General features: G+C 32.9%; 1 protein-coding gene across 1 annotated transcript in view; it reads right to left on the bottom strand.

The window, feature by feature from the left end:
- Positions 1–2,369, bottom strand: part of LOC110104676 (nuclear cap-binding protein subunit 2) — a 38,942-nt gene extending 36,573 nt beyond the window's left edge. Inside the window, exons 1-2 of the mRNA XM_020833893.2 lie at positions 2,122–2,369; positions 1,549–1,772 (exon numbers count right to left, since the gene is read on the bottom strand). Of these exons, the coding sequence (XP_020689552.1) occupies positions 1,549–1,772; positions 2,122–2,139 (242 nt within the window). The 5' untranslated portion in view covers positions 2,140–2,369. The remainder of the gene's footprint in view (positions 1–1,548; positions 1,773–2,121) is intronic.
- Positions 2,370–17,078: the final 14,709 nt, after the last annotated feature.

Below are 17,078 nucleotides of genomic sequence, written 5' to 3' on the forward strand. Positions count from 1 at the left end.
GGATGAAGGGTTACAACATTATGAGCATTAGTAACATGTTAGAATGGCATTGCAGGAGTGAAGGGCATGGTTTAAGGCTTTAAGCATAGTCATGAATTCAAACGCAAAATGGTATCCCAAAAACACAGAATTAAACTGATCTGCAATCTACTTTACAAAAACCATGTTATCAATAAGGATATCAGGATCATAATCCGTACGATACTCGTCGCGCACCTAAAAAAGAATAGAATTAACAAAAGAACAAATTCTACAGCACAATGAAACAATCAGCCAAAAATAAATATCACCTGTCCGCCGCTACGACCACGACCCCATTGTCTTCCTTCTTCAAATCCCCAGTCAAAGTCTACACGAATAGAACGATCATCTAGAATGGTCCCACTGATATATTTAACTGCATCTTCGGCATCTTCCCTAGAATAATACCTGAGAAGTAAAATAATCACAGCACTGTTCATTCCAGCTTCACATCAAGAAAAAAAAAAAGAGAAAACTAGTATAGAATTTGTGCATTGGAAGAGTTTTAAAAAAAAAAAAAACTAGTATAGCATTTGGCCTTCAAGTTATTTTTTAAACTTGTTGTTCTTATCTAGAAACATAATTATCTTTTTGAACCCTCCAACATGAGAGAAGAGCTCATAGACCTGCTCTTCAGTTTTGTAGAACGACAAATTGCCGATATAAATTGTTGTCGAGGTTTGCAAATAATCTTTGTTAAGATTTATAATTTTGGCATATAGAATAAATAATATCGAAGTTGATCTTTATGAAATTTAATTATTTGCATTACTTTATTGATTTAACATTTAAAGAAATTAACATAATTCAATTTTGATATTACCGGTTTAAAAAAGCAAAGCCAAATAAAGTTAAATTATAAACAATAACTTAATCAATACTTTAACAACCAAACCAAATCATTGAAATAAGATTAATCTATATTTTGGTTTTATCCAAATAATGAACACCCCTAATGTTATAGTAGAAGAATGGAACGAGTCTTAAAAATGATTATAAGGCATTAGTGATGATGAATCCCGCAAGAAGGGACGTTATATGTTCTAAAGGAAAAGGTTTAATCTCTACTTCTAAGGCTTGTGTTTTTTACCAATTTATTTATTTTGGCCTTCATATTTTTTCTACCATAATGAATTAAATATTATATTCATTGACAAGCAATACGCTTTATTCTCATATTTCATATGAACAAATTTTCTGTTGTCAAAAAATATTTCAAACAATCACTTGTAACACAAATATGTAAAGCATATATTTTGCATCTTTTCGGATTGCAAAAACAAAAAATGGATATTCAACATACACCCCTATGAAATAATATGACAACTACATAAATTTTTCTTTTCAAACTCCTGTTCATTCATCTGCAACACATATGTCATTAATTTTTTATTCACACACAACCCCCTGCTCTATCAAAGATAAAGTTAACCATGACCAAATTTAAAGTTTAGATGATAAAGCTTGTAGAGGTGATTGAAAAATTCACACATATGGAAGCATTTAAGTGTGGATAGAAAAGCTTACAAGACGAAGCAAAAGCCACAGGGAGTCTTGCTGTTCTTATCTAGACCCATAATTATCTTTTTGATCTCTCCAGCACGGGAGAAGAGCTCATAAACCTGCTCTTCAGTTGTGTAGAACGACAAATTGCCAATATAAACTGTTATCGAGGTTTGCAAAGCATGCTCGTACTCTTCCTGGGTGCCTTGGAACCTTCTATCCCTATAAGCCGAAAGCTTGTTCGGGTCCTTTAAACGCATCAGAACGAACGTTAAGGTGGCAGCAAAACATCCAAAAAAATAAAAAACCAACATCACGCATCTAACAATAGTTCCATATGCTAAGCAAGAGACCGAACCAAAGAAGCGGATACATGAAATGCAACTGCAGCTCAGTTCCACAACAATACCCGAAAACAAATCAACGAAATTGAGATAAAGTTCGTAGACTTTACAGTTAAACAAGGCCTCCTCACCAACAATTTCAGATGGAATAAATTGAAAAGCAATAGTCACAGAATTATATCCCTGGTCTCAACTATGAAACAAATCTAATCAATCGAAAAAAGAAAATGCCGACGAAATTGAAGGGGCTGACCTTGAACAGAGACGCCATCGTTCTCTTCTCCACTTAACGAGGGATCAAGCCCAAGGCCCAATGTCGTACTCCTGCGCCCTATGCTCACACATGAAGGGTTGCAAGAAGAGAGCGGGAGAAGATAATCGATCTAGGGTTCAGTATATTTTGGGGACGCTTCCGCATGGAGATGAAAGGGTTTCGAAATCCGACCGCAGCAGGAGATTAGCGCCTACCTAATGACGACCGGCCAAGAAGAAACCGTATAGTATAGGGTAGAACTAACTAGATTGAATTTATGGTTTTATTATTATTTTTTTTTATCAATTTCATTTTCATCCATATTTTAGAGCTGTCAATATTTGACATGACCCGAAAATCTGACTCAAATCAATCCAAAATTTTTGGTTTAGGATCAACTCGCTTCGCAAAGGTCAGGTTTGGGTTGACCCGAAAACCCGACGGGTTGACCCAAAAACCCGTTTGAAACGAGTTGACCACGCTGCCCGGGTTAACCCGACATCTGCCCACCTGTCGCGTCCTAGTATGTCCATTATCCTTATGTCGCATGAATTTCCCGCCTTTCACGTCACAGCGTCTGCCCGCTGTCCCGCGTTGACCATGTGCCCGCTATCGTGCACTAGCCTCACCTACCGCTGTCTACACGATCCCCGTCTTCCCACCAAGATCGACTCTATTTTTTTCCTTATGAACTTTATGATGGGAATCTTAGATATTAAGGATGCCCTAATTATTTAGTGAATTTCAAATCATTCTAGAATCAAATTTGAGCCAAGATCAACTCTAGCTTTTTGGCCTTGATTCCCATATTTGAACTTGGCATTCAAGAAAAGGCATTTATGGAAGTAGCAACATGCTCATGACAATAGCTCATTCAGCACAGGAATCAAAGGGATCATTAACGTTTGCAAAGGCACCGACGATGACACCAACAGACACATTGTAAGCAACATTTAAGAATCATTAATAGTCCAAACTCTCCAATTTCTCCATTAGAATAAGCTTATTAACAAAGCTCTCAAAAATACTACAAATAGTAAATGTTATAGTTAGGGGTGTCAATATTTGACCCCACCCGAACCCGATCCCGATCCGAAAATTTCGGATTCGGGTCAACCCAAACCCGAACCGGGTCGGGTTCGGGTTAGGGATTTCGACCCGTTTGTAAAACCGGGTCGAGTTCGGATTGACCCGGAAACCCGAAATCAACCCGGTTTGACCCGTTTTTAATTAATTTAGGAGTGTTTTAATGAATTTTTATGAAATAAGTAAATGATATTTCAAAAAATTATAAACATTATTGCCCAAATTAAATTAATCTTGATTTATTTTAAATTAATTGAAGTAAATCTTACCTTAATTTGATTTAGATTTAAATAAATTGAATTAAATAAAAACATTTAACAAAATACACCCGAATCGGGTCGGGTTCGAGTTGACCCGGACCCGAAGTAGGTCGGGTTAAATAGTGTCGGGTCAATTTCGGATTGGACCCGAACCCGTGACTCGATTTTAACAGCCCTAGTTATAGTTGATGAAAGCCATCAAACATGAACAATTCTAAGTCATATATGTTAATCAACCATTGCTTGTGATAACTCGTTTGGAGCCTCATTTTTGAATATCTTGAATGTATTTATTTCTAGTTGCCCTTACATGATGTCTTCTCTTATACTAAGAAGTAATGAGATCTTATAATTCACAACAAAATTATTGAAGCTGATTTTATTGCATATTTTTTATTCATCGACTTCATTGTGCTTATGGCATCAAAAGCTTTATATTTATATATTTTGTTCACTAATTAGAGACATTTTCTAATGGCCACCACCACATCAGAGTTAGATCATCACTATTGGTCGCCCAACCCAATCATGTCATAGGACGGGTCAATCAATAACCACACGATCAAATTTTTATCAGGTTTTGTGTGGGGCGCTCGATGTTAAAAAGAATAAAAAATATTCTTTTCTAAATTTTTAGTACGGATCAAAATATCCCGTCAAAATGTACTAGTTGGTCACTTTAATTTTCATTTAAAATATTTTAAACATTCAAAATTATTGATGTGCAAATAATTATAGAGTCATTTTTTTGTAATCTTTCATTCTTCGTCAAATCCTATCGACTACCACAAATTGATCATCCATATTTCATGCCTTAAAGGGGACTTGTCGTTGCTCAATATTCTATGCCTTCCATTTGAACTTCATCATTATCACTCTCTCTCTTAATTGCTCAAGGCTTGATGCCCACTATCATCTAACATCTGCTGATTGTCATTTGACATCCACCATCTTGCAATTTCCATTGCCACACTTAACTAACATTTGACGCCCTTCATCATCCTCATCTATCTTCCTATCTACTCCTATTATTGTTTGAAATTCGACATTGACCATCCCCCTCCTGCCATACTTTAAGGCTCGTCATCAATTGGAATTCAATGCTCATCATCATCTAGCATATTGTATCCTGTAACAGTTGTCACCTTCCTCTTCTAACATCTTGTGTTTGTTATTCAAAATTGACTTTAAGCTAATGTTTGCCATCTCCTTATGAATGATGATTATTATCTTTCCCTCTCGCCATCTTCCAAGCCTTACTTTTACATAACATATGATATTTTCCATCATTTGATGACCAACATTCAACATAGTTCATCAACTGAAGCTCAACATTCAACATATCTTGAATGTATTTATTTCTAGTTGCCCTTACATGATGTCTTCGCTTATACTAAGAAGTAATGAGATTTTATAATTCACAACAAAATTATGGAAGCTGATTTTATTGCATATTTTTATTTATGGACTCCATTGTGCTTATGACATGAAAAGCTTTATATTTATATATTTTGTTCACTAATTAGAGACAGTTTCTAATGGCCACCACCACATCAGAGTTAGATCATCACTATTGGTCGCCCAACCCAATCATGTCATAGGAGGGGTCAATCAATAACCTAAGGGCAATATCACACGATCAAATTTTTATCAGGTTTTGTGTGGGGCGCTCGATTTTAAAAAGAATAAAGAATATTCTTTTCTAAATTTTTAATACGGATCAAAATATCCCGTCAAAATGTACTAGTTGGTCACTTTAATTTTCATTCAAAATATTTTAAACATTCAAAATTATTGATGTGCAAATAATTATAGAGTCGTGTTTTTGTAGTCTTTCATTCTTCGCCAAATCCTATCGACTACCACAAATTGATCATCCATATATTCATGCCTTAAAGGGGACTTGTCGTTGCTCAATATTCTATGCCTTCCATTTGAACTTCATCATAATCACTCTCTCTCTTAATTGCTCAAGGCTTGATGCCCACTATCACCTAACATCTGCTGATTGTCATTTGACATCCACCATCTTGCAATTTCCATTGTCACACTTAACTAACATTTGGCGTCCTTCATCATCCTCATCTATCTTCCTATCAACACCTATTATTGTTTGAAATTCAACATTCACCATCCCACTCCTGCCATACTTTAAGGCTCGTCATCATTTGGAATTCAATGCTCATCATCATCTAGCATATTGTATCATGCAACATTTGTCACCTTCCTCTTCTAACATCTTGTGTTTGTTATTCAAAATGGACTTTAAGCTAATGTTTGCCATCTCCTTATGAATGATGATTATTATCTTACCCTCTCGCCATCTTCCAAGCCTTAACTTTACATAACATCTGATATTTTCCATCATTTGATGAGCAACATTCAACACTAGTCTTTGCTCGTTGCCAATATTCACCCAACGCTATTGATCAACATTTGTAGTTCCTTGATTGACTAATCTACCCCATTTTTTTAAAAAAAAATAATAATAATAAATATCTCACCCCTCATCACATCTTCATAACCAAAATTTCTTTATTGTATTCTTCAATATAGACAAGATTTTTTCTATCCTAAGTTCTTACATTTTACAAGTATCTTTTTAAGCTTTATAGAAATGCACCCTCTATAGCAAAATACATTATTAGCTAATATTTTTTGACTGCGAATCACTCTTGATTTTTTCTTAAATAGATTTTTCACGTAAACATTATGTTACTCCAAATTCATTCGTGCATCAACTAATTCTATGCTGATATTTTGATAAGATAAATATTTTTTTCTCTCTATCAACTCACATTATATTGTGCAGAAAACTAGACCTTTCAATTTCGAGTCACGGGTCGGTTTCGGGTCGAACCGGAACTCACCCGACACTATTCGGGTTCGGGTCAATCCAACCCGTTTTTGCAAAACGGGTCGATTTTCAGGACCTGAACTTGACCCGCTTCGGGTTCGGGTACTCAACACGACCCGACCCACTTCGAGTTGATTTTTTTGAGTTCCGGAAGGGTGCAGCGGCGGAAAGGTGCGTCAGCGACAGGTCGGAATGGTGTAGCGGCGGCAGTGCTGGCAAGGCAGCGACGCGACGCGAGCAAACCGAGCGACGCAAGTGACGGCGACGCGACGCGTGCGACGCAATGCGAGGGTAGGCAGGGCATGCATGAGCAGTGCAGCTGGGCAGCGGGCGCTGTGTGTGGGGCAGAGGGGCAGCGGGCGCGGTGCATGGGGCAGCGGGGCAGCTGGGTTTTCTGGTCATTCCGGGTTCCCGAGTCAAACCGAACCCGACCTGGTTTTGCAAACGGGTCGATTTTCCAGGACCCGAACCCGACCCACTTTGGGTTCGAGTCAACCCAAACCCGAAATTTTCGGGTCAGGTCCAATGTTGATAGGTCTACACAAAACTAACATATGTTAACTGGATGACGCTTTGGACTATACTTCACAGATTCTATTTGTTAATTAGATTTATTGAAGCTATAGGCTTTATTTGATACGGCTTTCTTTCAGCTTCTTAAAACTACTTTATAGTATAAAAATTAAAATTTTATACTAAAAAACTGCTTTAAGAAACAATAAGAAAGCCACTCTAAATGAAGTCATAATCTCACTAGCTTAGGAGGTTTTCATAATTAATAGTTAATACTACATAAAACAAAATAATAATTTAAATCTCCTCCCCTTGCATGCTTATATTAATATTATATTATTTGAACCACCTTCATGCATCCTTATATTAATCATATGATGCATGTGCAAAAATTAATGAGGCATGCCAATTAATTAAGTCCACATGTCTCATTTTTATTGCCATTCATGGTGTAGAATGCCATGTCAAGATGTGCATAATTCTAAAATAAGGCCTTTTGAGTTCTCACTGCCAATATTTATCTTTTTTTTTTTAAGGAAAATATTTTAACTGATAACTAATTAGAAGGGAATATGTACCATTAATAACAGGACAAGGAACAGCTGTTGAATACTATCAAAGACTTGAAAAGAGTATATATTGCAGTGATTTTTTTTTTCCTTCAAAAAAAAAAAAAGAATTTGGATTTTTTAACCTTTGATTGTTTGTATTTTTTAATATAATTTTTAGAGGTATAAACGAGGAGAGTTGAGTCGACTTTCTACTCAATCGAGTCAATCTCATTTAATTTATACGAAGCTCGAAGGCGAGCTCTTTCGCCGAGCTCGAGCTCACCTCGAATGTAAAATATGAGGCTTAGCCTTGATAAGAAAGCTTGAGATTGACTCATTTTGAAGCTTCATTCTTATTTTAAATATGGATAAAAAATATTTAATTAGGCTAATATAGATGTCGATGCATTAATTAATTTTAATCGAGCCGGCTCGACAAGCCGTCGAGCCGAGTCAACAAGCCGTCGAGCCGTGTCAGGCCAAGCTTGAGCTCGTTAGCGAGTCCAGCTAACGAGCTCGCAAGTCAAGCTGGTTCATGAGTCATTTGGCTCACTTACACCACTAATAATTACAGACAACTGTGAAGGAATTCTCCTCCCAGATTGTACTTAATTGATTTAAGTTATCGAAAGGCGAGGTTTTCTTCAGTGATTTTCAATTTCAAAGCATTATATTACAAAATATAAAAACATTACGATGATCACAAAATGATGTAAAAATGATGTCATAAATAAAAATAAGCAACATCTCCCTCCACCTCACTCATTTATCTTCTCCAATTACAAATTCAAAGAAAACCCTTTTGAAAAGGGCTTCCTTCTCAAATATTCAAACCAAGACCCCACCAAATATTCATAAACAAAGAGAGAAGATGAATCCTCTTATGAAACATATTAATTATTGAAGACTTGAGGAAAGAATTTTCATAAAACCCCCCAAAGAAATTAGCTTCTCATTCATCATAGATTCCAAAAGATGTACCAAAAGTCTAAGCATCATAGAGTTATTTGTCACCTTCTCCTCTACTTCTTTGAAGCCACTATTGCCTTTTGACTTCCAAGCAAATAGAATGATAAATAAATTAATGCATGGGTCCTAAATTAATTAATTAATTATTTTATTTTATTTAATAAATAAGTTATGGACTTGACTATGAGCCATTAATATTGTAGAAAATTGAATGGTTTTTGTTAGTCAAGGTGTGAGAGAGAATGAGCAAGTCCTTAATTATTTTTTTGTTCTTTTATTTTAGCGGAGGAATTTTTTATACGAGTCATCTCTTACGAAGATGAGGTTCGTTTGACTAAAAATAATAGGACTTGTGCTACTTGAATATGTAGGAGCTTTTTGGTCTAGGATTAGATATTAATTGCTATGATTAATAATCTTTAATTATATCATAATGATTAATTAATTACATATTAGTTGGAAAAAAGCTGTTGAATGTGTTTTGTGGAGGACAGCACATTCATTAAGGATCTTTAATGAATAATAATTATATATTTGTTGGTTAAAGCTAAGTTAATGAGGATTTAGTTTGTGCCTTGTGGATCAAGATTATAGATTAGATGTAAGTGATTAGGTTTATTTGGGGTTGGATTTGAATTTATATTTTAATTAGGTCGGGTTAAGTCGATGACCGGGATAATATAAATAATTATTTTTTTGATTAGATCAAGTTAAATGAAGATCTTAGTATCCAAATCGGACAATTAATACAATATGTTTGACTCTTCTGAGATCCAGTTGAAAGGTAAAACTTATTGCACTATTGCATGCTAAAAATGTGTGGCAATAAAATTAGAGAGTTTTGTCTTGTAATTTTGAATGAATTCTTACATGCAAATAAATAAATGATAAGGCATATGTGACAATTGTGTTTTGACATGAAAAGTCCACGAAGAGGAAAATCATTGGATTAGGCCCAGCTAAAATTATTCCATTAAATTAGTGTTGATTACAAGGAATCACCTGTCCTTAAATTAATGAAGGTGGGATTACAAGAGCAAAAGCTACTGGTGAAAAATATCGTGGAGTCAGTAGGGAATGGGAGGCATTTGGATAGTTATGGATGATGACGGTTATCCTGCAATGGATGGTAGGCGCTGGCGGTTCAATAACAGAGGTCGGGTAGTGGTGGTCTGACTATGGAGGTCGGGTAATAGCAATCTGATGGAAATCGTTTGCCGGTAAAGATTGGGTGGTGGTCATTGGGCTCAAATCATATCACTTTTTATGTCGTTTGAGTTCCGCCTTGTCAAGCCGATTAGTTTGACACTATATATATATATATATATATATATATTTTAAGATTATAGCATTTAAAATTCAAAAGTTTGACATTATTAAATCACTAAAACCTTAGACATCAGATTTATCACAGTCATAAGAAATATATTTTATGCATTATCATTGTTAGAATCCATTTGAGTAAAGCCTTTTTAGGCTAAAAATAATATGAATCCTACCTTAGCTCCATGATTTGATATTTGCAAAAGATGGTCGCTGATAATTTTAAGAATTTGGAGATTGAATGATGTATGTTTGAGCATGTTATCATGGACTATCATGTTAGACATATATGTCATTTGAACATGGATAATAAGTTATTTGTTTATATATCTAAGAGCAATAATATGTCACATATGTAATTCTCTAAAAGCACTTTAGGCACTCTCTTTCTGTGAGATATATACTAAGAATGATATATGTAATGGTAAAATTATCGATACAAATTTATTTATCATTATAAAAACACAAATATTTGAATATAATGATCAAACAATGTTGGCGCTCCTTGAGTTTCAGTATTAAAGTTGTTGATTACTTGATTGAGAGTGACCTTGAATTATCTTGATTTTACTAAAGATGCAAATCATTTTGTTGAAGGGGTGCAATGTTATGAGTGTCGACATTTCTTAGTCCTTATCTCTGGAAATATGTAATCAATTATGATTAGATGGAAGCAGTATATTGTGGAACTCTTCTTTTGGATTTATGTCAAATAGTCTTCTCTTTTACACTATCAAAAATAATTTAGCATTAGCATTAAGTTGCTCACTTTTCATATGCAACATCCATGGATGTACACATTGGAGATTATTATGTATAGAATAATAGTTATTAATAAAAGTGATAGCGAAATAATATGATATAATAAATCATATATGTATTTTCTTAGTAAGATACCAACTTTCTCATTTATCTAATCCTCCTCCCCTCCCCCCATTGAACACAACTGACAAATTTAGACTAACATAGGCCAACAACCAGATCTTATAATCATAATTAGAATAATAATATAGTGCCTTCAAAATATTAAAAAAAAAAAAAACCCGCCTATTATTGATCTAAAATCTCAAAGATTTCTTCTTGATTCCAAGTTTTCAACATATCATTTTCTTCATATTAACCATTACAAATATTTTGCAAACACAAAAAATTATGATTAGATGGAAATATGTAATCAATTATGATTAGATGGAAGAAGTATATTGTGGAACTCTTCTTTTGGATTTATGTAAGTAGTCTTCTCTTTTACATCATGAAAAATAATTTAACATTAGCATTAAGTTGCTAACTTTCACATACAACATCTATGGATGTACACATTGGAGATTAGTATGTATAAAATGATAGTTATTAATAAAAATGAAAGCAAAATAATATGATATAAGAATCATATATGTATTTTCTTCATATGATACCTGATTTCTCATTTATCTATTTTACCACTCACCCAATGATCACAACTGACAAATTTGTAACAATTAACTATTTCACATGATATTTATTTTATCATTATAAAAATGTTTATAATATCATCGTTTGGATGCTGACTAACATAGGCCATCAACGACTCGATCTTATAATCATAATTAGAATAATATTATAGTGCCCTCAAAATATTTCTAAAAAAAATCAATATATCAATGATCTAAAATCTCAAAGATTTCTTCTTGATTACGAGTTACCAACATATCATTTTCTTCATATTAACCATTACAAATATTTTGCAAACATAAAAAATTAGTTTTTTAAACTATAAAACTTGAACCAATGTTTCATTTGAGATAATTTTCTTACTGTTTTTTAAAGCGACTCTCTAGTACCAAAATTTATAGTTCAAAAAAAAAATTGCACTAAAAAACTGTACAATTTAGAAAGCAGGAGAAAGATGTCCCAAACGAAGCCTAAATAACATTAAAAATTTTCTAATAATGTATGTATTTGTACTTAAAAGATCATAAATATGAACATTCAAGAAGCTCCCTTCTGCCATTTCCTTTGAATATTAATCAAGACCAATAAATCATTGGAAAAAAGGACAATTGGATGCCAAATTCAGCTTCATTATGTAACTAGAAAGGGAGACAACAAAATTAAAGATCTGTAAAGCTTTACTTTTTATAAAGATAACAAAAGATACATGCAATGATGCAATTCCAAAAGTAGGGATAGCAAAAAACCAACATAGCACATATATGCACCTTCTCATCATATTGCAACAATTGAAAAAAAATATATAAATAGTGCAGCTTTATGCAATTAGAAATTTACATATTTCACCCCTAATAGAGGATATCTCTAAACTAGCTTTGTTCATTAATGTACTTTGCAAACAACATTTGATAATGATGGATTTAGAATTAACCTTTTTTTCAATTAGCCAAAACATTATGATTTTAGTAAATAAAAAAATTATGATTTTAGTAAATACAGAAAGATAATGACATTGAACACCCGTTCAACATAACAAATTGCACATATTCTTTTGATTTTGTGCTAATAATCCTTCGTAACATTAACTTATTTGTTATTATTATGCATACAAAAATAATTTTAGAGTTAAAATTAGTATTTCCATTTCAAATATCTTTTGGCATGTAATCACCATTTACACTTGATATGTCAATAAAAAATTATTAGATTGAGTGCAAATATTTGGAGGGGGGAACAGATGAAACCTATTTAAATAAATTTATAGTTGAGATAGCTCATCTCTATCCAATGAACATAATGAAATAAAACATATTAGACTAAACAAATTTATTGAATTAGAAATTTTAGTGCTTGCAAGAAATCTACATTTTTTTTAGTGTGGGTTGCATGTTAGGTCGGGCGGGGTTTTCACTGGCCTAAGGATAATACTTTCTCGTTACAAAAAAAAAAAAAGAAATTTGTCTTAAAAGCAATAAAAAATTGTCTCAAACGAAGCCTATATCAACAGCTACCCTTGCTTTGTCGGTATTAGGTGAGGTGCTTCCATATTGATGATAGAGTTCATTCTAGCTAGTCATCTCTAATCCTTTTGGCTGCCAATATTTCTTATATGTGATATATTTTTAATAGTGTATACTGAATATTTTGAATTTCTAATATATCTTTGAGTGTTTTCCAATCAATATTTATAAAATGAATCTGTTCTGTTCGTAAGCTAACGAGTCGAGTTGAATCCGATCCGACTCAAATTTAAATCGTCTCATTAAATTCAGCTTATGAGCCATTTATCGGTAAAGCTTATACGAGCTTATGAGTCAGCTTAACTAATTAATTGTAGTAGTACTCTCAATCTCACTAACGACAAAGGTTTCATTTGTGAGGGCTTTCGACCCATACTTTTTTGCTGTTAAAAAAAATGTTTAGAAAGCTACTATGAAAAACAATAAGAAAACAGTCGATGATGAAACTTAAGGTTTTATTTGGGACTACTTTCTTAGTACTTTCTGAAACATTTTTTTAGCAAAATTTTTTTTTGAATGTAAAAATTTTACTAGAAAATTGTTTTTAGAAAGTTTTAAGAAAATTGTCGCGATCGAAGCCTAAATTTTTATTTATTTTTTAATTTTGATTTAGACAAACTTTGAGACGACTTTCTTACAACTCCTTAAAGCAACTTTCTATCAAAAAAATTAAAACATTATATTAAAAAAATATTTTAAGAAGCAATAAGAAAGTCTTCTTAAACGAAATCTTAAAAAAGGGTCCTCACTCCTCACTCTCCCTATATCGGATTAATTATTGTGCGGACACCGAATATCGTTCGGAAACCAACTAGAATGTGTCATGTCACCCTTGTACTCGGTATTGGTCGGTACCACTCAATACCCTGCTCAATACCGCTGACGTGACACATTCTAATTGATCTCCGAAAAAAATTCTACGTCCCTTCTACGCACAGAATAATTTCTCCCTATATCCACACTTGCTGCTTCTTAGGTCCCTAATTCATCCATTTCAGTACAGCTCTTAGCATGAAAAAGACAATAAAAATAAAACCATACGGAAACATTTTACAACGAAAGTTGACGAAATAGAATAAAATAGAAAGCCACGTGAATCACTGAAACGCTCCCGCGGAACCGTGTGAGTCAAACGCTGTTCATTTGACCACACCAATCAATCAATATTACAAAAGTAACCTTCCTAAACAAATTTGCAAAATCCCCCCGTATTTCACGAAACTATGACTCCGCCACTTGGTTTTCTCTAGAAATCCACCGTCCACACTGCCATGAAGGCAATCGACGAAGAAATGATGGCTGATGGTCTGTGATGATCGACATGAAATTGTCCAACCTGATGTGTGAGGTTGGATTAATTAATCTTTGCAGACTTCGAACGACGTCGAGAGACCAATCAAAATGTGTCACGTCACTTCTTCGTTGTGTATTGTGACTCGGTGCTGCTCGGTACTGCTAACGTGGCTGCACTTGATTCGCCTCCAAACATATAGCTGTGTTCACCTTCACACAGAATAATTTCTGGTAAGGTTGAGCGTTCAGTGGGGAAAATAATTTTTCTTGGTGGATAAATATTGACAATTTTAAAAAGTATTCATAGAGTTTTAATATAAAAAAATAAAATATATGCTAATAAGAAATTACAATTTAGAGTAGTACCTATATTTCAAAATAATTATATAATCATTCATTATCATCTCTGTTAAATAATTAAGCAATCAATTAAACAAATATCTTCTATGCAATGATTGTATGCTCTTTAGATATCTAGCAGGTAGTCGGCAGGTTGTGATCAATAAATTCGCACCTAATGGGCCTAAAAAAGGAATCACAACATTAGGATTTATGACTTGGACCATTTAGGGTACCACTCATTTGGAATTTCTCAATTATGGTATGTTTTGCAGTTTTTATAAATTTGATTGTGAAGTTATTATGAGAAAAACAGCTTAGTTATTTTGGTTGCAAAAAAAAAAATAACTACTGCCAAGTTCCACCATTTAAATTTTAAAAAATAATTTTTTTATAGTAGTAAAATGAAATAATGATTGATATTTAAAAAGTAAAGCAATGAAAAAACTGTCCCAACTTCCAACACCACCATAAGATAGGAGAGATTATTTTGTGCGGACACCGGAGGTGAATAACCGTTATATTGTTTCTCTGTGAATAGTAAAAGCGCAGCATGAACAGTAAAAGCACAACTCAATATGCTTTTACTACCCACAGAGACAAAACCGGATGGTTCTCCTCTTCCGATGTCCACAAAAAATTATTCATCATAAGATAGATGATTCAATTGTGATAACATTCTTACTGTTTTTTAAAGCAGTTTTCTACAATAAAAAATTTTTAAATAAGAAGTTTTTATACCAAAATGCTACTTCAAAAAGTAGTAAGAAAGTTGTCCCAAACAAAATCCGAGTCTTAAATATAATTTTAATTTTTTTAATTAGATAACTTGATTTTTTTATTAAATAGTGAATTTTGCATTAAATTATTTTTTTATATGTTAAATTATTGTAAGTCTAACGCATCTCCAACTCCCAAAGAGAAATCAGGAATCTCTTAAGGAAAGCGACAACTTTACCTCAGTGGCTGTGTTCCATAATTTTAGGATTTTAGAAAAAAATAATAGCAATAGCTTTCTCCTACATATATGGCTGAATGTTTATGCTTTAAAAATGTGAAAATATTAAAAAATGAATTTAAACATTTTTAAAATAAGTTGATTTATTTATAAAATAAAATAATAAAAAAAAGTTGTGAATATGCCAAAATATCCTAAGAGTAATAAAAAAAGATCCCTAATGTGTCTGATCGTCTTTAGTCTCAAGAATGAACAAATCATTTATAATATATTCAAATATTAGTTGAGCCATTTCAACTAGGCATGACATGAAGTTTTTTCATTCAGGATTTTCCACGTTTATGGTGTTTTTTACTATTTCTATTTTGAGCTTGATACTCTTACAACGATGCACATTTTTTTGAACTTTATTGTCGTGAATATTCCATCCCGCGCAATTACAATAATTGATTTATGAATAAAAATTGCAATTCAACAACTAATTTAATTACAATCAATTTTAAAATGCAAATAAAAAATATATTACAAAATTATGAAGTAAATTAAATATAAAATTTGAACACTCCACTTTCTTCTTCACTGCTCCAATCCAAGTGAAAATGCTCCTCTACTCCTCTTTATGCTCCCAATCAAATAGTAAAAATATGAAAAAAGCTCTTATAATCATCTAGAACACTTCCTCCAGCACTAAATGCAAACTTTGATGCAACTATAATGATCAAACATATCTTTTTAAATGTAAAAAATGGCTAAATCATAATGTCATCACTCTAAGGGACTCGCCCGTCGCATTTAGGTTAGACTAGTCCCTAAGAACTTGCCTTTGCATACGAAGGACTCACCCACATAGACTCGTCCTATATGATCCTTTCCGAAGGACTCGCGTAGCACACTCGCTAGTAAAGACTCCCCTAGAGGATTCAACAATTGGGATCGCTAGCTATATTGAAGTTATGATGTCACGCATGCACATGACAGCTCATGTCATGCCAAATCTGTAATCGATCATTATTAATATTATGCTTGTATTTTTTTTTATTTTTTAATGTATGTATAATCTTTCATATAACCCTAGGTGTTTCCTTAGCCCTTATTTATCGGATTTTTAGGGTTATATGAAAGATTATATATACGTTAGAAAGACACATGCCGGCTTGTCGAGCCACTTGATTCGACTATAAGCATGTCGTGTTTTGAAATCATTTGGTCGTCCATTTTATGATTTGAATCTTACAAATGCGTTTCGAGTCTTCAATTTGAATCTATTTAGGCTCATATTAGGTCGAATTTGGTGTCATTGGGTTCGCCTTTTCGAGATATTCAATTTAAATATCAGTTTGCTGAAATTGAAGTTCGAATTAATGGTACCAAATTTAATTTCAAAACTTCTAGCTCTAAATTACCTTGAGATTCGTGCTTGAACAAGATAATTTTTTATAATGTATCAGTAAATATAAATTTTTTAAAATAATATTTTTTTAATCAGTAAATATAAATTTTGATAAATAATTTTTTTTTTAATTTAGTTATTTGTGAATGCATCTTCTAAAAAAATTAAGTTTAATTTTTTTAATAATTTGAATCAATTTTAAGCTAAACGCGCAAAACCAAAGACGGTTATCACATTCGCAAATAATTTAAAACACGAACTAATTTCAAACAAATATACGCTGAACGAGCGAACCAAATACAAATATAACATTTACGAATCGAATACGAACAAATACTCAACTCCTTTAACTCATTTACACCCATAAATAATATTTTAATAGACTTTTATAGTTGCGTAGAATCTCTTGATGATACCATGTCAAACAAATAACATATCATAATCCATTCTACTTGTTTTTGTAAGTT

This window comes from Dendrobium catenatum, unplaced genomic scaffold (genome assembly GCF_001605985.2).
Source record: "Dendrobium catenatum unplaced genomic scaffold, ASM160598v2 fragScaff_scaffold_72, whole genome shotgun sequence".
Classification (NCBI taxonomy): Eukaryota; Viridiplantae; Streptophyta; class Magnoliopsida; order Asparagales; family Orchidaceae; genus Dendrobium; species Dendrobium catenatum.